Here is a 25,494-nt window from a genome sequence, read left to right on the forward strand (position 1 = left end):
ATTCAAATCATCCTATATCTAAATCAAATTTATTTTGAAAATGACTTTGCCTTTTCATAAAATACATGCAGAACAAAAAACAACAATCCATAAATGCATAAATGCAGAAATTACTACCTTACACTTCACATCTCAGCCATATTATAACTATGCATCATCATAATAAAACAACCCATATAAATGTATTTCACTTTTCTAGGACTCAAATAAAAACAGATATGAATCGTAGACCAATTTTTCAAGAATCAAATCCAAACAAAAGAGATCTATAACGTATCACTTATATCTTTATTATATATATACATACTAAATAATAAATACAGAGTTAAAGTATTAATTAAATCACAGGTTCAGAAACTGAAGTGAATTATCCTAATTTATTAAAAAGAAAACAAAAGTGAACCAATGCCATCCCATGCTTGTTTCAAGTTCCAAGTTCCAAGAGCCAACGCATGGCATGGCGTGCGTTTCAAGTGTCAAATTTCATCCTCTTCATCAACCGTGTAAGACAAGATTGATGAGTTTGGCAGTTTCCGAATCTATAATTAATTTATCCAGTAAATAAAATAAAGAATAAAATATTTATTTATATATATCATTTTTCTTTTTTCATTTTGAGTCCCTCAACTAGAGGAATACGCAAGCTCCAATCCAAACAAAACACCGGCATGTTTCTGGGGCCCATCCTCCGAGAAATAAATATCCCTCATTCTCTTAAACGCATGCCACGTCAGCAAGCTATCGGACCCGGCCTGGTGACACTTCCCAACGGCCCGGTCCACGTTCAGGGTTAGCGCCAGCCGGTCCAAACCGCCATACAGGCTGTCACAGAACCGCATCATGTGCTTGATGTCATAAACATTTTCTCCAAAAAACGCTTTCAAAATCTTCAAGAAATCCTTCAACCCATGGGGCAGGCTCCGTCGGGTCAGAATCTTAACTAAATACCCGAAATCATACGCGCTATGAAACGTCACCCAACTCACCGCCTCGTTACACACCAACCCCGATGACATCATCAGTTCTGCGAAAAGCCACGAGTCGATGCCTTCCGCCGCGTTGCGCCCGAAGTCGATCCCCTGACGGCGGAGAAGATCGATCGAGTCCGGCGCGTGGGAATCACGCTCCACGTTGAAATCGCGGAAGTTAAACTCCCATATGAAACGGTTACTGGTCCCGAGGTGGGGCAGGTTACCGTCTGCATCGGAAAGCGTGAGTCCCACCTGGATAAGGTTGAGGACATCAACGTTGGATTTGAGGAAGCTGTAATGCTCGGAGGGTTTAAGATGGCGGCGGGCGGGTTCCGCCGGAGCCACCACTTGGGGGAGGTAAATAACTCCAGGGAATTCCGTGTCCATGGACACAAAAGGGTAATCGTCGATTACGTCGCGAAGGATCTGAAACTCCGATTGAAGGTTGGAGGCCCAGACCTCACGGATCAGGATCCGATTGGGTTGGGAATGAGAAGAGTCTCGGTCGAGCACACCCATCTGGAATCGCTTCTGCAACAAGACAAGGAAAAGGAGGAAGAAGGAAAACAAGGGTTTTTTTGTTTGCGATGAAATCATGAAGGGGAAGTTTTATATGGAAGAAAAAGGGGATGATGGATGGTGGCTGGCGATGTTGCTTCGAAAGTGGGGAACGTGACAGTGAGTGTGTCTGTGAAGCGGTGATCGTATAAGCTGTGGGGAAGTGGAGGTGTATATATATAATATATATAGATATAGATTGGTGTTATGTGAAGAGTGCATAACTGTTATATTGAAGTTCAAAACGTTCAGAAAATTTTGAGTCATCCACCTAATACTTTGTGCCATTGCTGGCACCATTGAACCGCCTGGTCCATATACTCCTATTCCTGTTCCACTTTTTTTTCTTTTTTTTTATATGTGTCACTTACACTTCATCCTCCTTCAACTTTTTTGGTAAATGCTCAAAGTTCAGACATCCAGGAATGCTTTTTTAGATTTAACAAATTCTTTCAGTAATACTTTTTCATTCTTTTTTACTGAAATCATTCACAGATTTTATACTTTTTATGATTTTTTTTTATATTTTTATAAATTGCATGATATATTTTTAGAAATTCAAATGTTGTTACCTTAAATGTCTTTTAAGTGATTAAAAGTAAAGGAACTTTTGTAGAAAAATAATATTGACACGTCTGAATCTTAATTGCTAAGGTTTTATTATTATGTTATAAATATAGTTTGTAATAAATAAAACTTTAAGTATACAAGTTATTTTATATATTTATAATATAAAATTATTTACATGTTTTTCAGAAATTACTAAAATTTAATTTTGGGATGGGAATTGTACTGTACCCTCCAAGCTTCCAACCAAGTGATTGTGTATGTTCTTGATTCCAATCCACAAGTGAAACCATATATTTGAAAAGAACAATTAGTGGCCTTAATCATAATTTATCCCTAATTCATCACAATTACAGTTTTTCTCAAAATGATATCGTGTGATAACGGGAAATGGTGATTTTTTATGTGTATCCTCCTTAATTTAAACTTTATAACAAAAATTACATTTATATAGTAATTTTCACAGAAGTAATTTAAAAAGTAACATAGTTTTAATTAAACATTTAATTGTAGCGTCTATTAGTTTTTACAAAAGAATAGTTTAAACCAGTAATAATGTAACACTATGTTATTATTTATAGTCGTAAAATTTTATATTATAAGATTTGTTAAAATTATTTTTATTGGTGGATAACTATAACATGCCAAAAAATACAGTATATAAACTATACAAGGGAATAATAACATATTAATAATATTTCAGATCAGTCTTATAAAAGATGAGACGTACGCTTATGGTCGAATGATCTTACAAGACAACGAGGAAATTAAAACTGTACAAATATGCAATCTAGACCGAACGATTTACAGAAGACGTACCGAACAGTCTTACAAAAGAAGAAAACAACAGATGACCGAACGATTATCACACAAAAAAACTAACTACTGACCGAACGACTCTACTGTTCGGTCTTAACTTCTACCTCGACCAAATTTTCTTCCTTCAGCGCCTCTTCCAGCAAAGCTTCTCCTTCTGCTCACATCCACACAGATGATCATTGCAACAGAAGGACAACCACCGAACGTACAAAACGGACAAGATAAGAAATAGGGTAAGCTTATGTACTTTAATTCAATTATCAACATATATCTCACTCAATCAATTTAAACAAGATAACTCATTAACTCTTTCATGCAAAGCCTAATACTAGCCTCTAACTATCCGGACTGTATGAATTCTGTGTAGTTACGACGTTCGTGCACCCGGGTGATGTAGTAACTGGGATACCCTCAACAGCTGCCACTCGAGGTTAGTCCGTTCCGTCCAAATTAACCATAAGGACGAGGACCTCCTGTCATTCCCACACATGACTTACCCTTCTCTACGTGAGAAACGAGTAATCACGGAATATCAGGATGAACCACTAGCTTAGCGTGCCCACATTCATACTTTACCATTCCAATATCAAATCATGAGATATTCCTTCCCGGAACACTCTTCCATAACCAAAGTCATTTCATCCATATCGTATTCTATCATCTTTCATTATTAAAACCTCAACTAAACCAATTTGAATAATGATCCCTTAGGATACCAAATACCGCACGTTAGTTTTTAATCCAGAACAAGATCGAACACTTGGAGTGAGGCCGAGATGTCTCCAACTCAAACATAATCAAATTGAGAGAGTTACTCACTAGTTGTGAAAAGGACCGAATATAATAATACTTCTCAGAGACTAATATAATCGAATGTTGTTTACCAAGTGAGCCAATTTAATGAACTGACTCTTGAAAGTTCAAACCGAACACCGTAAAGCCTAGGCCGAGTACTAGGACTCTAGGCCGAGTACTAGGACTCTAGGCCGAAACCAATTGAGATAGGTACTATAAGACACCAAATAATAGTACTTGACGGAATCATATGAAGAAACCGATCGCCAATAAATACTTAGCTTCTTAATGAGCTAAACTTCAAGGAAACCGAATGTCAGTTGAAGACTGAGCACTGTAGAGAGCGAACTCTATGGAGTTTGGACGAACGCTCTTATTATAAAGATAGATTACGGAAACGAGAATGAGCGCCTGGTGTAAGACCGAACACTTAGTACGAGCGCTTGGTGTAAGACCGAGCACTACTAAACTTATAGAAGAAAGGCTTGATAAATATAATAAGATATCATTTAAATAGTGTTCACAAACGAACGAAATATACAAATACATATAGATATACTTAAGTTTACCATCAAACACCAAAGAACGAATATCCTTGGTTGAAAGCTTATATACAGATATTACAGAACGAAGACGCTCGGTCCTCAACTGGAATTCTTTCCAAATGAAAGAATCCAGTTCCAACCGAGTCCACAGGAAAACCCAACGGTCAAAGATCTTCAGTGACGAACATAAATTTTTACATAAAACTCTAGACTTAAAATTCATAATGTTATCAATATATTTCTCAACTGTTCACCTGTCTTTTACTTTCTAATTTCCAGCTTCTCTTACTCGACATTTGTCTTTCATACAAATGGGGTTTTTAGTATGTTTTTAATGTTAGAATTTATAACAAATGATTTTTTCATATTCGATACAGAATCCTAATGGCACGAGAGAGTAAATTTTAGGGAACGGAGAAGGAAAATAAATAAATAAAAATATCACAACCATACTTGTTTGGATTGAGAGTAACAGTGAGAAATGTGAGGAAGTGAAGAGAAAATTTAAAAAGGATGGTAGATCATTTGATCAATATATTAATATATTTAAATAATAATTTTTAAAATAAATTAAATATACAAATACATTTAAAAAATATAAATTTAAGTTAGAATATTAAAAGAAATTATAAAAATTTAAATAAATTAATATTTTCAATATTAATTATTTTAATTAATTATGATTATTATATTAGTAGGTACGGTAAAAGGGTAACCCTTTTTTCGCAAGTTTTTCTCAGAAAGTTTAAAAATTATGCATTGATTTTTGTACATTTAGCATCGATTTTCCCACTTTCATAGTATTTTCACACCTCTGTCTTTCCGTTCTTAAAAACAGGAGTTAAAAATTCATTGATTGGGTGTGAGGTTTTTTTAATATTTTACTTAATATTTTATTTAATGCAGCACTTTCAATTCAATTTTAATTTTTTAATAACTTTTTATCAAAAAATTCTCTTTTTTTTCCTATTTCTTTCATAAAAATACAACTTTATATATTTACCTTATTTATAATGTGATTATATTTATTAAATATTATTTATATGATTATATTATATTTAGGGTTACTTTATTTATTACGTATTTTGTATATTTATTCTAAGATTATTTGAGAGATCAATCTAGTCCTCTAAATTTTCAAGTTAGTATTAGAGCGGGTTGATCTTGGTTTGGTTTCTGTCTCGTAATATCTGTTTGGTGACTGGTGTTGTTTATCGTTGTTCGTCCTCTTCAACGCTATCAGCCACTACTCTTCATTGTCCGTCGTTGTTTGCCGCCGGTCGCCATTACAATTTTGTCCGACGACCAACAAATTTGGTTCGTCTCTCCGAGCGACGATCACCCCGTCGATGTCGGGGTCTAGTTCTCCTCCACGTGTCGCCACACACTCCATTTTTGTGCGTCATGAACAGACACGTGAACAGTACATGTCGCGCCCTCTACTGTAGGAATCATTGTCGCGAGACCTCCACAACGGTCGTCAATCCTTCCTCTCCCAGTTTTGACCCTCAAAACTCCTCTTCGAAAGGGTCACGTAGCCTCCCTTGAGGAAAGTGGTCTAAACCCAAAGGGTTTTTTTGTTTCTCGCTGTTGCATTTTTTTTTTCTTCAAAGATGGCAGTGCTCTTTCATTCTCTAGAAGTCTGTCAATTACTTCCGAGAAGCTAAATGGAAAAATTATCTATCGTGGTTTACTACTGTTGAAACGTGGTTCCTTGGCCAAGGGCATTATGACCACCTTGAGCGAGATGGAAGTCATGTGCTTGCTAAAAAAGTTGATCAACGGTAACAAGTAGATTTCCAGTTGTGTGCCCTGTTATGACAATCAGTGGAACCCAAACTTTTTATATCTTTGAGAGCTTTCAAAACTTGTTACTCCTTTTGGAAGAAAGCTCAAAGTAATTATGCAATGATATTCAACATTTTATGACACGACAAACAAGCTCACATGTCTTAAAATGACAGGCCATGATATGGTGTTCTTCATGACTGAAGCCAAATCTATTGTTGAAGAACTAAGGATGTTTTTGGAAACATACTCATTAGAGGATAACAAGAAGAAATTAGAAAAATATTACATGGTCTTGATCCTTCGTTCCCTACATCCAGATTTTGATCATATTAGAGATCAACTTTTGACTAGTCATGAGGTCCCTTCCATGGAAATATTGACCACTCGTCTTCTGCGTGTCCCGATACCTCAAATTCAGGAAGCGCATGAACTAGTGGAACCATCTGTCATGGTTGCCACACAAGGAAGAGGAAGACGTGGCACTAGAGGAGGAGGAAGAGAAGGTCGAGGACGTCTTTAATGCACATACTATAAAATGATGGGTTACAATCAATTGAATTGTTACTTCTTACATGGTCTCTCTTCCAAAACCGCCAATATTTTGAAGATTGAAACCTCCACTTCTAACTTCATCGAGGATAAATGTCAAGAGTATTTAAGGTTAAAGTCTAACAGTGTGGCAAAGCCATCTTAATCTCTAAGTACATCAACAACTTGCATCTCTCAATCCATGGAAGGTCAAAATTCATGGGTAATTGACTCATGTATTTCTGATCACATTTTTGGTAATTCCTCTTTGTTCTTATATATTTCCTTTCGACAAAAACATCATTTCATAACTCTTGCAAATGGATCTAAAACTTCCTCCAAAGGAGTCAGTCATGTTTCCTTGTCTCCCTCATTCAATCTTACCTATGTTCTTTTTTTCCTTAATTATCCATTTAATTTCATTTTCGTAAGCCAGTTGACCAAAATGTTAAATTTTTCAATAACCTTTGTTCACAAATTTTTTGTTATATAAGAGCGTGGTTTGGGGAGAAAGATTGGAAAAGGATGTGAAGCTAGTGGATTATACCACTTTGAATCTTGTCCAACGGTGCCCTATGTTGTTGCTTTTAATCCTAAATTGTTATATGATTGACTTGGCTAAATTAAAAAAGATGTGTCCTGAACTTAGTGGTCTCCAAACCTTAGAATGTGAGTCGTGTCAACTAGAAAAATATGTTAGATCTTCCTTTCCTAAAAGGTCTTAATCAATATGTAATTTTAGTTTCTCTATCATCCATTCTGATATATGAGGACCCAATCATATGTTCTCCTTTGGTTTTATATATTTTGTTACCTTCATTGTGAATATTCAAGGTGTACTTGGGTATATCTTATGAAAAATTGTTCTGAATTGTTAGCCATTTTTACATCTTTTTTGAATGAAATCAAGAATCAATTTGGTCAAGTAATCAAAATATTAAGAAGTGATAATGTCAAAGAGTATTTCTCATCCTCTTTTTTCTGCCCTCTTGTGTTTCCATGGTATCTTACATCAGTCTACTCGTCCTTATACACCGCAACAAAATGGTATAGCAGAACAAAAAATAGACACTTAGTTAAAATTGTCAGTAACCTTTTACTTGGTGTCCATATTCCTGTCCATCACTAGGGAGATACCATCTTAACTGCATGTTATCTTATTAATAGGATGTCTTCCTCCTCTCTTGATAATAAAGTCTCTTTCTCCATTTTGTTTCCTAATGATTATCTCTTTCACACATCTTCTCGAATGTTTGGCCATGTATGTTTTGTTCATGACATGTCTCTAGGACTAGACAAACTCTCTGCTTGTGCTCTCAAATGTGTCTTCTTAAGCTATTCTCGACTCCAAAAAAGATATAGGTGTTACTCTCCTGAAACTAAGAAGTATTACATGTCTGTCAATGTCATATTCTTTAAACAGACTCCTCACTTATCTCCATCTGTTCAAAATATTTCTATCCTTTAGTAGGTCCTTCCTATTCTAATGACTAAGTCAAATAAATCCATTGTCTCTGTCATTCCCAGTCTTGATCACAATTCTCTTGCACCCCTTTCTCCATACTGAGATCATCCCACACAAGGCCCCAATGAATAGTGCACCTTCTCACAAAAATGATGAATCTCCTACTTTAGATTCTTCTCTCTCCTTACCTCCTCCCACGCCTCCTGATGCAATTGATTCAACATGCCTATTGCCCTCATAAAAGGTACTCGTTCCATTTGAAACTCTCATCCCATTTATAATTTTCTTAGCTATCACCTATCGCCTCCTTCCTATTTTTCTCTTTTATCCTCAGTGTTTTTTGTTGTTTTACCCAAGAATGTGCAAGAAGCATTTTATGGTCCTAGATGGCAACAAACTATGATTACACAAATGCATGCTCTTGATCACAATAATACTTGGGAGTTGGTGCCCCTTCCCCCGGACAAAAAGGTGGTTGGTTGTCGATGAGTGTATGCAGTTAAAGTCGGCCCTAATGGTGAAATTGATTGGCTCAAAGCTTGACTTGTTGCAAAAGTTTACACTCATGTTTATGGTCTTGATTATTGTGACACTTTCTCTCCTGTAGCCAAGATGACTATATTCGCCTCTTCTTTGCCATGAAAACCATTCCTCACTGGCCACTTCATCAATTGGATATCAAGAATGTCTTTTTACATGGTGATCTTAAGGAAGAAGTTTATATGGAGCAACCTCTTGGGTTTGTTGCTCAAGGGGATTCTGGTATGGTATGCAAATTGCATTGATCTCTATATGGCCTCAAGCAATCACCAAGTGCTTCGTTTGGAAAGTTTAACTCCATTGTTCAAAAATTTGGACTAAAACGCAGTGAAGCAGACCATTCGATTTTTTACTATTGTTCTTCTCTTGAGAAATTTGTTTACTTAATAGTATATGTTGATGATATTGTCGTTACAAGAAATGATATTATTGGAATCTTGGATATTACTTGTGTAGACATTTTCAAACTAAGGATCTTGGAAGTCTCAAATACTTCTTAGGCATTGAAGTAGCACAATAAAAAGATGGAGTTGTAATCTCCCAAAAGAAGTATGCTCTTGATATATTACAAGAAACAGACATGATTGATTGTAGACCAGTATACAGTCCCATGGATCCAAACCAGAAATTAAAAACAGAAGAAGGTGAATTATTCTTTGATCTAGAGAGATATAGGAGACTGGTTGGAAAACTGATTTATCTCACTATTACAAGGCCAGATCTATCATTTCCAGTTAGAGTGGTTAGTTAGTTCATGCAGGCTCCATTTGTTGACCATTAGAATGCTCTTATTCGAATTCTAAGGTATGTCAAAAAAGCTCTCGGGCAATGATTGTTATATGAAGATAAATGAAGCATTTAGGTCTCTAGATATCGTGATGCAGATTGGACAGATTCGCCTATTGATAGATGGTCTAGTATAAGATATTGTGTTTTTCTGTAAGAAAATATTATTTCATGGAAAAGTAAGAAACAAAATGTAGTAGCTCGATGTGAACTTATATGGGTGAAATAATTCCTTCAAGAGCTTAACTTTTGTGACATCCATACTATGAAGATGTATTGTGATAATCAAGTTACTCTCCACATTACATCAAATTCAGTGTTTCACGAGAGGACTAAATATATAGAAATTGATTGTTATTTTGTTCGTGAAAAATTGTTGACTAAAGAAATTTGTAGTGAGTTTGTTGGGTCAAACGATCAACTTGTAGATGTGTTGACCAAGTCATTAAGGGGTTTTCGGATTGAGTTTATTTGTTCCAAACTTAGTACATACAATTTGTATGCTCCAGCTCAATGGTGGAGTGTTAGGATATTTACCCTAATTATCACAATTATATTATATTAAAGATTACCTTATTTATCATGATTATATTGTGTCTAGAGTTACCCTATTTATCATATACTATTATATCAATTTATTCTTATAAATAAAAAATTATGAGTGATCAGTCAAGTGTTCTATAATTATTTTACAATTTAATTCTCAAATTTTTTAAATAAATATCACATTAGAAAACTGGAAATATTTTAAATAACTAATAAAATTAATGAATCCAACTTTCCTTATATGCCTAAGTGAACATAAATGATAACTTATAACAAATTCAACTTTAGTTTTGAATAAATTAATAAAGTTGTTTTTCAGAATATAGTTGTTATTAGAATCACAACAACAAAACTATATATTATTTTTTATCATATAAATCACCTAAGTAACATTTATTTGTAAATCCAATAAAATCATTTTTTTCCCTTCTTGTAGAAGACTTGAAACTAACAGATTCCTTGTAAATAACAAAAATTAATTTTTACAATTAACAATTGTAATCCATAAGACTTTTAATCTACATATAAATCAAACTCTTAAGAATGTATAATATATGACCTATCAAAATATGTACTTATTAACCTTTTTTATCATCATAATATTTGTGTATATTTGTGACACATTTAACTTGAATAAAAATAATTACAATATTAAGACAAATATAAATTAAAAGTTTAATATTAGAAATAAGAATATTAAATAACATATATAAAAACAGGAACATAATATATAAAACTATATTTCAGTGGCCAATCTAAAAATAATTAAGGATTAAATATGTTTTTCGTTCAAGTATCACACGATTTTGGGTTTAGTCTATACTCGAAACTTTGATGGTTTTTAGTCTTTATGGTTTTGAAATGCTTACTATTAGTCTTTAAAATTGGATGATGTTAACTTTTAATAGATGTGACAAACGGAGACCACGTCTTGTGTTAGCTTGTCTATTTATTCTCTGCCACGTTCCTTTTCTTTTTAAAAGTATATTTATCATTTAATTTAACGTAATTTCAAAATAAATTGAAAATATTCGTGGAATGCAAATTTCATTATACTTTTTTAGAATGTATAAGTGTGTTTATTGGAGAACTTAATAGAAGTGGTGACAGTCTCAGTTTCCAAACTTTATCGTTAAATATACGATTTTTAATATTTTTTTGAAAAATCAGTTTCATTGATAATTAAGAAACGAATAATTATTTTATTTCATTTATTTACCTAAACGATAAAAGAGAAAAGATCGTCGAAACTTTTTTATTCACGAAAGTGAAGTTGAAATTCTATGTGAGACTAAAGAAAGAAAAAAGATATAAAATTTATTATTGAAAAGACGATGGTTGCATGAGTTTGTTTGTTTTTTATGAGGCAGAGACACAGAAAGTAGTTGAGAGAATTAAAATGCGTGATTAAATTGGAATCTAACAGTAGCAGTTACCTAGTTATTTCTACATGGTACGGAAAAAAGATAAGGCATGCAGCGCTGTCGGAAGGATTGGTGGGCCGTTTTTTTCATAAATACTCCCAAACAGCTTCCGCAGCCCATATATGGTCAATAAATATATATATATAACCATACTTTATTTTTCTCTACTTAATCTCCACTTTTACCATTTCTAAACATTCTTTTTCTTATTTCCAACTCAAATTTTATTTATATTTTTTAAATCATTTATATGTTCTAACACTATATAAATGGACGACTTCTTTTTTACTAGTTATGAACATATATTTTTTTCAATTATTTTTTTGCGTTATTTCTTTTATTACAAATTTTTTTCTTTTAATAACTACAAATACTTTCCTATTCAATAAACTATATATTTATATACTATTTTTATGTAAAATTAATTACATGGTATTTTATTCTTATAATTATATAATTACCATAAGCGTTTCTTTAGTGTAAGGCTTACCTTATTTAGTTGTTCTCTTTTCTGATTTTATATTTAGAATAATTTGTTTTAAGACGTAAGCAACTAGTTATCTAAACTTTATAACCGTATAAATGTCTTACTTTGCGCATGGGCACTTGGAGAAAAAAATCATCTTTTAATTAATGTTTACTTTCTTTAAAGATTCTTTTTATGACTTCTATTAATTAGAATATCACGAAATTAATTATTAAATATAATCAAATTCATAACTATATAAAATATATTTTAAAACATTTACGATAAATTATAATTTAAACTTTTATATATATATATATATATATATATATATATATATATATATATATATATATATATATATTGTTTCGGTTGGATTGGTCCCAGGATCAGTCGTCCTTCCTTGTTCTGTTTTCTCTCTTTTGATCTTCAATCCTCTCCGAGAACGCAATCCACTCCGATGAGTTGTTGACCTGCAGAAGACACTCCGATACTCAGATCAGATATGTTTCATGTAGAGAAAGGAAGGACGACCGACCCTCAAACCAATTCAACCGAAACATTTTGACGTCCATCATGGGGCCGAGCGGCATCCCCATGATTCCACAAGGAACCAGACTTGCGCTCGGTCTTGGCATCGCTACTTCGAATCAATATCATGTTTCTCTTTTCATTATAATTTATAAATTATAATATATTTGCTTAACTCATATTTTTGTGAGTAAAAATATCCTGCATGGGAAGGTTCAGTCCTACGTTCAACCTTGACAGGTTCCAATTTTGATTATAATTTATAAATTATAATATATTTGTTTAACTCATATTTTTGTGAGTAAAAATATCCTGCACAAGAAGGTTTAGTCCTACGTTCAACCTTGACAAGACTTACGTGTCTACACTTTTGGTATGAATAAAGCCAGACAATTTCCATCCAATCACAGGTTGCGGGGCGATGGCACAAAACCCAAGGAATGCTCTCCGAGAGCTCCTGGTCCTAAATCGAGCGGTGAAGAGTGTTCGTAAACTCTCACTCTCGTCCACAAAACCCAGGGAACGCTCTCTGAGAGCTCCCGGTCCTAAACCGAGTGGTGAAGAGTGTTTGTGAACTCCCACTCTCGTCCACAAAACCCAGGGAACGCTCTCCGAGAGCTCCTGGTCCTAAACCACTATCGTCCACAAAACCTAGGGAACGCTCTCCGAGAGCTCCTGGTTCTAAACCGAGCGGTCACAAGTATTCGGCCATTCGGTCTCAAACCACAGCATATCGCCCGGTGATTCAAAAGGGTAATCACTCTTTCCCGCCACTTTAAATTCGTCCGGCGTATTTAAACCCCTTTGCACCTGCAAACAGCTGCTCATGAATTGTGGGGCTTAATGTACTATACCTGACAACTGACCGGCTGTCAAACAAACTAATCAGGAAAAGTAAATATCATTAATGGCTAATTAATACGTCTAATGGTCATATTAAATGCGAATATACGCTATTTATGAGTGGATGATAGGTCATATTGCACAAGAATATGATATTAATGGACAATTAATAGGTATATTAACAAGTATTATTGGGTTTATTGCTAGATCAAATATGAATTAATGAGCTTCATTGCCTAAGCCCTTATCCTAATAAAATAATGACCTCTTCATGAAACATATCTGTCTTGAGCGTCGGAGTGTCTTCTGCAGGTCAACAACTCATCAAAGTGGATTGCATTCTCGGAGATGATTGAAGATCAAAAGAAAGTAAAACAAGGAAGGACGACCGACCCTCAGACCAATTTAACCGAAATATATATATATATATATATATATATATATATATATATATATATATATATATATATATATATATATATAATTTCATAAATTAAGAGATCTATATAATACAAAATTCTCTTCGCTATTACGTGTTATCTTCTATAATATAATGCTTATACAATATAACATTTATTATTATCACAAAATCATTATCCTTCAAGAAATTTACTACATTTCAACACTTAAAATCATATTCCATTTAACCATCATAATTACCAATAAAATTTCATTTCTATTAAAGAAAAGAATTTATGAAGAAAATCTTTTATAAAAGAAAATACGATATTAGAATTTGAGTTAGTATTCAACGCCAAGAAACTAACGTCTAGCATCATAAAACTGGTGTTCAACGTCAAGTAACTAACACCCAGCATCAGAAAATCGGTTTTCAACATCCTAGTTACTAGTATTTACTATAATAAATTTTCAAGTATCAAAATATTTCGTAGTTCAGAATAATATTAGATAGCACTAATATACCAAATGGTACTGGTGCAACAAAGGGATATTTTTTTAATTGTTTTGGATTTATGACCACGATTATAGAATTAGGTATATTCAGATAAGGTAAAAAGTCCGAACTTTTGACCTTGATTAAAAAATTGAAGTAAAAAACTTACAATTTTATCTCGGTTCAAAAAACTCGAAGTAGTAAAGCAAAAAAATATAGGTCTATTTGGGGTAGAAAAAAATTTCTACCCCAAATATATGTATTTGGGGTTGAAAAAAATTTCTGATATCGTGGTAGCTAGCGTAGCCAACTGATCCTTCTAGATCTCTCAGAAAACATTGTTTTCTATTTTTCAGAATTTTTTTTTCAAACTTTGCAAAAATGTAGAACAAACAACAAAACAAAAACATGAACAACCTAAAACGAAACTAACTTTAAACGTGAGTTTCGGGCTGAAACGAAACGAAATGAACATCCCAAAGCGTCTATTCGAAGAGCACCTGTGCACAAAATCAATCATTCAAAACGAAAGATAATGATACCTAAGCACTTAATTAACGTAAATTAACAAAAAAAATGCAAGAAAGGTTGAAGAAGATGATTGCGAGAAGATGAAAGACGAGAGCCGCGACGCAACACCACGCATAGAAAGTCTCTTCCATATTTGAAAATGCCTCTGTTTGCGAAATAAAACCCTAAACACATGTTATTACTTCAATTTTTTTTACTGAGGCAATAAGGCTATATGACTTTGGTTCTATAAAGAACCACTGCCTAATGTCTGTAAAAAAAAGCATTTCAGTTATTTTATGCCTCGATTCTCTAAATAACCGAGGTCATAGACCTCTTTAGGCTTCGGTTCTTTGTGAACCGAAACATATATATTTGTGATAATTACAAAAATGTTACCACACTATTTTATGCTTTGGTTACAACAAAACCAATGTCAAAAGCACGAGTTAAAAACTATATTTTTTACTAGTGTTGATATCTTAATTAAGATGAATGGTTTATTCAAGTTGAGTTAGATTTAACTTAAACCAGCTGTGCTATCAAACTTACGTTAATTCCAATCTAACGTGACTAAATGGATGTTAGGTTGAAGTTGGTACAAGTGGTGGTGTGAGTTCAAATTTAATTTTAAAAAAAAAACTAATTTAATTTGCAACCTGAATTTAGTATGATTTAAATTAGATTACAAAAACTAATTCAATTTAATCCAATTAGAATGAATGTAAATTTTAGATACAATTTATTTTGTTAGATGCAAATTGGATTTTGAGAAAGAGAGCATACATTGAAATGAGATCATGGTTGTCATAGTTTCCTTCTTCATTCTTCATCCTTGTAAATTGAAAAGAGAAAAAGGCCTTAAGAAGAAGAAAGAAAACTTGGTATGAAAAACCTTGTTTTCTCTTTAGAATTTCATGTGTCGTCTCTACTCAAATATTATAATTAAGATACTTTTAGAAGCTACATAATTAATTATGAATATAGAGAATTGATTATTTAGCAGCAAATATATAATATGATATTATTACAATAATCTCGATAATTAATTATTTACGATTTATGATTGATTATGTGTAAATCTCAAATACACACGTAGTATATGGTGTATGTCCACATAAGTGATTATGTTTTATATCATAATTATGTGGTTATCTAGGCCATACGTTGAAAACACAAAACATCAACTATGAATAATGGACGAAAAAACTATTAACTGTTTCAATTCCCTTCCGCAATTAATTTTTTTTCTATAATTTTAGATTTTCAAAGTTTATTTAAACAATGTTTGATTTCCGTCCATTTAAATATTAATATTTGGGTTAACCGAGATAAATTTAGCTAGAAAAAGAGGACGGATTTTTTAAATTATAATAAAATGTAATTAAGAAATAATCTCGATAAAATTTAATTAAGAAATAATCTTGATATAATATATTTACTCAAATAAATAACTCTAAAAAAATTATTAAATAACAATTAATTAAGTTAGACACCGTAAACTAAAAATAATGTATATTATCAATAAAAATTTATAATTGATTTGAAAATCAGAGTTCAAATTTATAATGTTAACTATCAAAGTTTTAACTATTAACTATTATTAGTTTTTATGATTAATTAGAAACTAATTTAAAATCTAATAATAGTAATTAACTGAAATTTATTTGTTAATATTAAAAGTTAATTTATACTCTAATTTATAAACTACTTATAACATTTTATTAATAATAAAATATCATTTTATATATTAATGATTATTAATTTATAAAATAATGTCTATCTTAATTAATATAACATTTAATTTTTTTATATTTAAATACTAAATTATTTACTATTCATGTCACATTGAGTAATACTTCAGTAATTAAATGCTTTACGTCACAATCATACATAATTAAATGCACACATATCTTTATTATTTCAATAATCTCTTTTGTCTTTATAAAATCTATATTCAATTGATATTGTGTTTAACTAAGGGAGAAAACTAAAGAAATATAAAATTAAAATTAAGATGCATTCACAATCAGCAATTAAAAGAAAAAAATATAAACATAAATATATTTATCATATTTTATAAATTATTTGTATCATTAATAAAATAAGCGCAAAAAACACGAAGCTAAATTAAAGCAACTTTAATATGATTTGAATTCATTATAAAAATATACTAAATCTTACGTTTACACTTGGATGAATTCAATCAAAATTAAACAACTTTTACCTAAAAAATAGAGTTATGGATATCTATCTAATAAATTCATTATTATGAATATTATTCATATTCGTGGTAGTTTTATATATTTATTGAATATATGTAGCTACAATTAATACTTAATACTATTTTAAGTATGACATACAATTAATACTTAATACTCAATGATTTTGAGTATTTTTAAGTATGAGAACGAGAATAAATATATAAATACACATACTTGCTCCATCTCCATTTTAGATCAATAAAACATTCTTAACTTAATGTAATTTATAAAACTTATTTTCAACGTTTTCTTTTTCATTAGTTTAAAAAAAATTATTTTTTATTATACATGTTTTTTTATTCTCTCAATTATTTATTTATTAAATATATGTAAAGTTTATTCAAATCTTCAAAATATATTATTTTTCATTATATACTCATATTTTCATCATATATAATTATATATACACATATATATATATATATATATATATATATATATATATATATATATATATTATAGGTAAAACCCATAAAAATGTATATTTTAATTATTTAAAAAATTTTAGAAAAGGGTCTATGGCCTCGGTTTCTCTTAGAACCGAGGTCAAAACCCCTTTATAGAATTAATTACCCTCTATGAAAATCCGAACGTTACAACTGATAAACTTTATGAAAGGAGGCTATGGCCTCGGTTCCCTACAAACCCGATGTCATAGCTTCCTTTTATAAAGTCTGTCAGTTCAAACGTACACTACAGGAAAAACAATTATTACCGGCGGTGTATTACCGAAGGCCTTTTGGCCTTCGGTAAATGTAGTTTACCGAAGGCTTTTCCGAAGGCTTGTGTAACATGACTTTACCGAAGGATAATGACCGTCTGTAATGGACATGAGTGATTACCGAAGGCAAACGACCGTCGGTAAGTGGATAATGTATATGAAATTAGAAAGTGAGATATTTCCGAAGCCCTCATTTCGCGAAAACTCCTTCTTCCCCAATCTTCACATTCTCTGCCCTAACTTCATCGACGAACTATTTTTTTGGCTTGTGCAGACTGCTTCCCACCGTAACCACAATTGGGATACGCTTCTTCCCCACTCCTCCATTATAGGTGAAGTCTCCCATTCTCCCATCTCATATTCTTTTACTGTTACTGTTTTCGATTACGCGTTAGTGGTGGAACCTCTTTTCATTTTTTGCGTTTTCCAGTGTTCTAAGCTAAGGAAGGTGGTGGGTGGTTGAGTTGAAGGCTACCATTGTCGAGGGAGGATATTCGACGAGGGGACGTAGACGAGGCGGCGTAAGCAGGGGAGTGTCGCTGCGTGACAAGGTCTTCCACTATCGCTGTAGAGGCTATTGAAGGGGCTACCGTCGAGGTAAGTTGTCATTTTGATTGATGAACTATAGCTGCTACGAAGAATTCGTTCTGACTTTGTTCAATGTATGCTCTGAATTAGTTTGTGCAATATGATTTGTTATTGAAAATATTGTTCAAAGTTGTCATTTTGATTGCTAATGCATTTTTTAGAAATAGCCATTTTAAAACTAAAGCAAGCTAATATCACTTGATTATGAAAGCTGATAACAAATAGCCATTATCAACTTTCTTCAAATATGATGTGAATGTATCTTACATTGGAATTGCTATTGGTTTTGTGTAATAGGTCTGCCGTGGCTACAGGGTTACTGTTCTTTTGTCTTATTTTAATCACATTTGAATATGAGTAGGCATTGAGAGCTTTACTTTATGGGATAATAGTTACATATTTTGAATACAAATGCCGGTGTGCACACACTATGAGAGATACACAGAGGTGAAAATGATAACAATGTGAGATACTGAAATAATATTATGTGATAGAAAGGTTACATAAGAAAAGATGATAATGTGATATTGATAACTTAATAAATGTGTCATAAAGAAAGATATAAAAGATAAACATGAAGTTATTATACGGTTAAAATGTGTACGTATCATTGTTGATATGACATAATTTCGTATCTTCCCCTGAAGGGTACTTCCACACTGTCATTTGTAATGCTCAATAGTTGAAGAACACAACTGTTAATAGTGATCTTCACTTAATTTCTTGGGACAATCCTCCCAGACAACATCCCCACTACCTTTCTCTCGATTACATGAAAAAGATGGTTGACAGCAACGCCCCCTTCGCGAGGAAGTTCCACGGAGACGATCCAGTATTGGACAAAATCGATGCAGAGCTTTTGTCTAGAGGTCCTGGGATGGTTGTTCCTGGTGGCTGGTGCATAGGAAGCAGGGAGAATGGGAGCGATCCTTGTTCTGTAGTTGGTAATACTAATTTCCTTAGGCCTGGCCCAGGTTCTAAAAGGCTTCAAACTTTGATCAGTTCAATGTTGTCTGATGAAAATTTTCGACCTGAACAGTGTGTATGACAAAAGCCTACTGCTAACAGCAGTGGTTTCTTGACATTATGTCGCTTGCCACTTCCTTCAGTTTTTTTTCTCTATTTAGTTAACCTGAAGGGTGAAACAACTGACCACAGAACCACTAATAATGTTTGGTGCATGTTACCTGACATTGGTGTGAGGTAGTGTAGGTGTGTAGAAGGTGAGAGCTGAAATCTGACTTCAGACTATTGTGAATGGGAGATATTACATATATGCTTATTTATTTGTTCCTTTTACTTGGCTGGGGCAATGAACAACACGTGCTGAAAGTTGTAGGTGTTGCATACAACTGAGAAGGAGTAAGTTGATTCCTGATGGTTGAGTTTAACAGGTTTAACAGGTTTATAACTAATGCCCTTCGGTAATTACCGAAGGGCAGAAGCCTTCGGTAATTACCGAAGGGCAAAAGCCCTCGGTAAATGTTAGCGACAAGGGATTTACCGAGGGCTCTTTGGTCGTCGATAAGCCTTCGGTAAATTACCTTCTACCGACGGTTTTTGGTTGTTTCCGAGGGATTCTGGCCTTCGGTAATGCCCTTGTTTTTTGTAGTGGTAAGAATGCAGAGCGAGAATGTCAGTTGGATTTTTTAGCTTCGGTTCTGAGGACAACTGAGGCCAAAACCCCTGCACAAATATTTTGTCAGGTGAAAAATCTTTTGTTAGCAGGTTTCACGGATTCTATGACCTCGGTTCTAAGGACAACCGAAGCCAAAACCCTTGCACAAATATTTTTTCAGGTGACAAGTCTTTTGTTAGTAGATTTCATGGACTCTATGGCCTTGGTTATAAGGGAAATTGAAGCCATATAGTTTCTATGACTTTGGTTAAAGGAGAACCGATGCATATATTTTCGCAAAAATTTTAAAATTGCTACTACGTCAGTGTTTGCTTCGGTTTCTGATCAACCGAAGCATAATGGACGCATTAGTGTCCCCTTTTTTACTAGTAATTAGGCGAGTCATTCATATATTGATTACATAACTATAACAATATACATTAGACAAGTGTTGTCACACACAAATTAGACGAGTTTATTAATACAAATAGACAAGTTTGTTCATTCATTGATTAGATAAATCTTGAAATACACATTAGACGAATTTGTTCATACATTGATTAGAAAAAATTATTACACAGGTCTAGCAATATACATTAGATGAATTTGTCCATATACTGATTGGATGAGTATAACAAAAAATATTAGGTGAATATATAATTTCATATATTGATTAGATAGGTTTAAGAATATACATTAAACAAGTATGTCCACACAGACGAGTCTTACAATACACATTAGACAAGTTTATCCATACACTGATCAGTCTAAAAATGTGTTAGACAAGTTTGTTCATACACATATATTAGATGAATATATTAATACACATTAGATGACTCTATCTATTCTATGAGTAGACAAATCTTGCAATATATATTATAAAAATTTGTCCATATATTAATTAAACGAGTCTAATAGTACATTGAACGAGTTTGTCAATGCATTGATTAGACGAGTATAGTAATATACATTACATAATAATATTCATACACTAATTTGTATTTTAGTAAGTCAACTCTTCGTATTTTTGTATATCCTTTGTACTTCTAAAGAGTATACTCTATTTTTGCACCTTTTATTCATTGTTCTTTTATTAAACCTACTATTTATATTTCCATAAATATAAATATATTCGCTTTGTAAAGGTATAAATTATTTTCAAAGTTAATTTTATTCAAAAACTTAATTACAATTTTTTTGAATTTGTTAATTTCTATTAATAAATAGACAACCAAAGGTGAGGATTAAAGTAACAATATTTAAAATAAAAAACGACGTCCGAGAATTTCTGACAGTACACTGCACCTGACTTTCTGCGCAGAGTAAATTAGACATTTATAAGGGCAATAAATTGGGGGCAAATAATCTCCCATTATATCTTCATATGGATTGAACTTCTCAAACGCTCTACATATAGTATGACCTTGTAATGCTTCATTCGACAGAAACTACATTGGTACAATATGCTGCCGTTCCTCTGCCTCGTGATACGCTTGTGATGCATCTACTCACTGATCCATCCGCCAATAATTCTGGTTCTGCTCGCCACCAACTGCTTCTTTCTTACTTATTCTCATATTTACTTCTACAGCTTTTGCATACACGCCAATCTTTCTTATCGTTTTCTGCAATTCTACTCATTTCTCAAACCGATAAAGGTCACAGTAAACACAAAAAAAAACCCTTTTTGGTATAGAACCCTGCATAAAATTTTTATATACATATACATGTTGCTATAGCACAACGAGGTTAGATGTAGATCTAGAAGCTCATTAACTATACCGCTAATCTACACCATTTCAACTCTTCTGCCCTCCCTATATTCTGTCATTCTCTCTTGCTATATATGCTATATATATATGCTATATTTTGTTTTGTCTAGTGCCATATAATTCCCTTTATTATGTACCCAGAAGAGATTTTCACAGTTTGCTTTTACCAGCTTAATTCCCTCTTTTGAAAAATTGTTTTAACTAGTTTAACTTAATTTTGATCTTAAGGAACATGACATCTCTTTGTGACTTTGTATCTTAATTATAGGTTTTAAATGTCTTTCTGGGACCGCAGTTTTGACTGCAATAGTTTCTTCCGTAACCACACCTGCAACTGCAATTGCAATTATGACCGCATTCACCGTTTTTTGTCTTCAAAAGTAACAAAAGAAGCAACTTTTAAGACAACTTAGAGCCTTTTTGGAGTTATATGAAAGGACTGTTGCTGTTTACCTTTCTCGTTTTGCTCTTTATAATTAGCCCGTTTAGTGCGTAATTGACTTGACTTAGGTAGAGAATGGTTATGAAAGTGGTTTCTTTTAGAAGAACTTAAGGTTATTTGTTGTTGAAAATGAACAGATTTCAAAGTCTGAGTTAGAGGAAAGTTAGTTTGGTTGGAAAGAGGTTTAAGAAGATGCGCAAAAGAAAGAGTCCAGGGTCGGAATTGAAGGTGGCGAGCGGTCCAACATCGCCGGTGTCTTCTTCGTCATCATCAGGTGAATGGCCGGAGTTTTCTTCGTCGTCGTCTTGCTCTTCGGTGTCATACTCTCCAAAGTTGGCAACTGAGGAACAAGAGGAAGTGCATAGTGCAAATGCTGAAGAAATAAAGGCCATGGATCTGGTTGGCTGTCCTCGGTGCTTCATGTTCGTGATGTTATCAGAGGAGGATCCAAAGTGCCCTAAGTGCAAGAGCACAGCTTTTCTTCAGTTTTTCAAACATGAAAGAATCAAGACAGACAATTGAGTCATGATGAGGACAATATTTAGGAATTAAATAAAACCCTCATGCTTCAAGATCTTCCCATGTTTATTTGTTTTGCCTATGTTTTTTAATTTTGAAATCTGAGTTTTATCTTCTTGCGTGAAGACTAAATAAAGTTTATATCATGATATACTTTCTATTTTCTTCAACCAATATGTTTTTTTTTCTGAAATTTCAAAATATAGAGTTGCGTTAGTTACAGAGTAACAACGGGATGATATATTTTTACATTAATTTGATACATGATACAATTATAAAATAATTATAAGAAATGAAATTTTATATTTTTTTAAGAAAAAATAGAATAAAAAATAAGAAAAAATAGTATAAAAAATAAACGTAACAAAATTATTATCTCTATTATTTTTTAATCTTCTCATATGCCAATGCAGTATTTTCCTAAAACCTTGTAGTTTAATTAATAGCCTATTAACGCGGTCTCTTTTTTTTTTTTTCTTTAAACCACACTTAAGTTAGGCACAGTTATGATTTAAAATATTAAAGAGAATGCAGAGAGTTTTATAGCAGTGTTCAAATTTGACTATATCATTTCATTGTTATTTTCACTTCACAGTATCTCTTTCTGTTAAAATATATTAAATAAGTAAAAGCCCATCAAAATTTAAAAATCTAAAGAGTTAGAGATATATTAAAACAATTATAATTAAAAAATATCAAAAGGATTTATTTTTTCTGTTAGTAACTAAGCGTATTAGTGGCTTTACTTTGTTAATTATAATTAAAGGATTGTCAAGTTTAGGGCTAATTAATATGTTTTTTTGGATGGTGACGGTAGAAATAACTTTTTCTAAGGGTGGAAATCCTTGTATCATTATTATTCTCTTTCTTATATTTACTCAAATAACTTTTTTTTATCATGATAAAAAAATGTAAATATTTTAGATGATCTATGTAAATAAAAATGGTCACGTAGAAATTTGTATGAGCAGACTAAAATTAAGCTCAAATTTAAGGATATGATACACTTTAAATAAGTAGAAGAACTTAACATGTTGATGCTTTGCTTTTTTTATTTAAAACGTGATTGGCTATCTTTTTCTTTTTTTTTTTAGATTGTTTCCAATTAATGACGAAATTAAATTAAATGAAAAATATTTTGAATGAAGAAAAAGGAAAAAAAGGAAAGGCAATGATTTGTGGTTTGATGGTAACCCATTGGCAATAATTGATGTTCTGGAAGGCCTGCACAACGATAATTGACTTGACATGCATATTTGAAAGGAAAATGATACTTGAACAATCATTTTTGACAACATTTAGACACGTGCACACGTGTCAAAATCTGAGTGGTCCATTTTCATTTAATTTTTCCAACTGGACCACTCAGATTTTGACACGTGTGCGCGTGTCTAAATGTTGTCAAAAATGGTTGTTCAAGTGTCATTTTCCTATTTGAAAGGACTAAACTTTTAAGTCCAGAGAGAGACAATGATTGGTCCTGCCCGTTACTCATAAATACCATGGTAAGGGTGCTCCACCTTAAACATATTTCCTATAAAATTTAACATAATAAAATATTAATACTGTGATTTTAAAGTATACATATATATAATAATCTTTACCTCGTATTATATATAGATAATATTTCAGACCTATAATGTTAAGAGGTTAATTTCTTCGTAGAAAAAAAGTATTAAACACAATGATGGCAAGATTAATTTTGATTAATTAATAGATTGGTTCAATGGACAATGCGTTCAACTAATTAAAAGTTGTAAATTGGATTAGACACTCACTGTTATTAAGATGATATATCGGTGGGTAAGAAGATTTAGAAGTAAAAATGCTCCAATTTGCAAATGATATCCAATTTCTATGTGAGACACACGTACGAAACTAATCAAGATGTTTTGAAATATCGTCTGATTTAAATGTAGATTTTTTCTCTCTCTTTTCTAACTCCTTAGTTTATTATGAAATCAATTCATATTTTAAAAGTACTTTATCTTTTATTATAGTTAATAATGTATGTAAATTAAATATTAATTTATGTCGGTTTGCTATACGATCCTGTTTTTAGTTGGTACATTTTAGTAATGTGTACCGGATTTTAGTAGACAAAAATACTCTTATATATAATCGATTCTAAGTTTTAAGGTTAAGGGTATTTTAATTCATTATCAAAACTAAAAAAAAAAAAACCAAACCCTTACTCACCTTTCTCATTCCTCTCAACCCTTTCTCTTTCATCTCTCTCACTCCAACATTTTCTCTGTCATTCCTACTGTAGTCCCAATTGACAAAATCAGAAGCACTTGCGTTAAACAATTTGTCTTTGTAAAGAGTTGAGTCATTGACATATTCACCTTTAGGCAAAGTTCATTCAAGATCTCTTCAATTTCACCATCTTCACTAACTTCTCTAATTTTATCATCTGCATATGTTGAATTATCATCTCTAAAAAAAAGGCCAATTACCAATTTCTTCGTATGTCATTATGCTTGTGAAGATTAGATAAAATTATATACGACAAAAATTATAAAATGAAAACTCATTATAAAATCATTTTTTGTAAGAAATTGTTTAATAACGAGTGTTTCTAATTTTTTCGAAATCAATTATCAATTCTTTTGATGTCATTACGATTGTGAAAATTAGATAAAATTAGATAAAATTAGATAAGACAAAAATTATAAAATCATTTTTTTAAGAAATTGTTTAACAGCAAGTATTTCTGAGTTTTTTGAGGTCAATTACCAATTCTTTTATGCTTGTGAAAATTGGATAAGAATAAAATTATAAAATGAAAACTCATTATAAAATCATTTTTTGTAAGATTGTTTAACCGCCACTGTTTCTAATTTTTTCAATTGGGGCTAGAGTAGGAATGTCAGAGAAAATGTTGGAGTGAGAGAGATGAAAGAGAAATGATTGAGAGGAATGAGAGAGGTGAGTAAGGATTTGGGGTTTTTTTTTTTTTTTAGTTTTAAGAATGAAATTATTAAAAT

At 32.2% G+C, this 25,494-nt stretch overlaps 1 protein-coding gene across 1 annotated transcript; it reads right to left on the reverse strand.

Moving 5' to 3' along the window:
* Positions 1 to 562: 562 nt before the first annotated feature.
* On the reverse strand, positions 563 to 1,951 carry LOC124833493 (putative CCR4-associated factor 1 homolog 11). Its single transcript, XM_047307988.2, has one exon. The coding sequence runs from the start codon at positions 1,566 to 1,568 to the stop codon at positions 624 to 626; it is 945 nt and encodes a 314-aa protein (XP_047163944.1). The 5' UTR covers positions 1,569 to 1,951; the 3' UTR covers positions 563 to 623.
* Between the last annotated feature and the right edge of the window lie 23,543 nt (positions 1,952 to 25,494).

This window comes from Vigna umbellata, chromosome 6 (genome assembly GCF_029865625.1).
Source record: "Vigna umbellata cultivar VRB3 chromosome 6, Vumbellata_1.0, whole genome shotgun sequence".
Taxonomy (NCBI): domain Eukaryota; kingdom Viridiplantae; phylum Streptophyta; class Magnoliopsida; order Fabales; family Fabaceae; genus Vigna; species Vigna umbellata.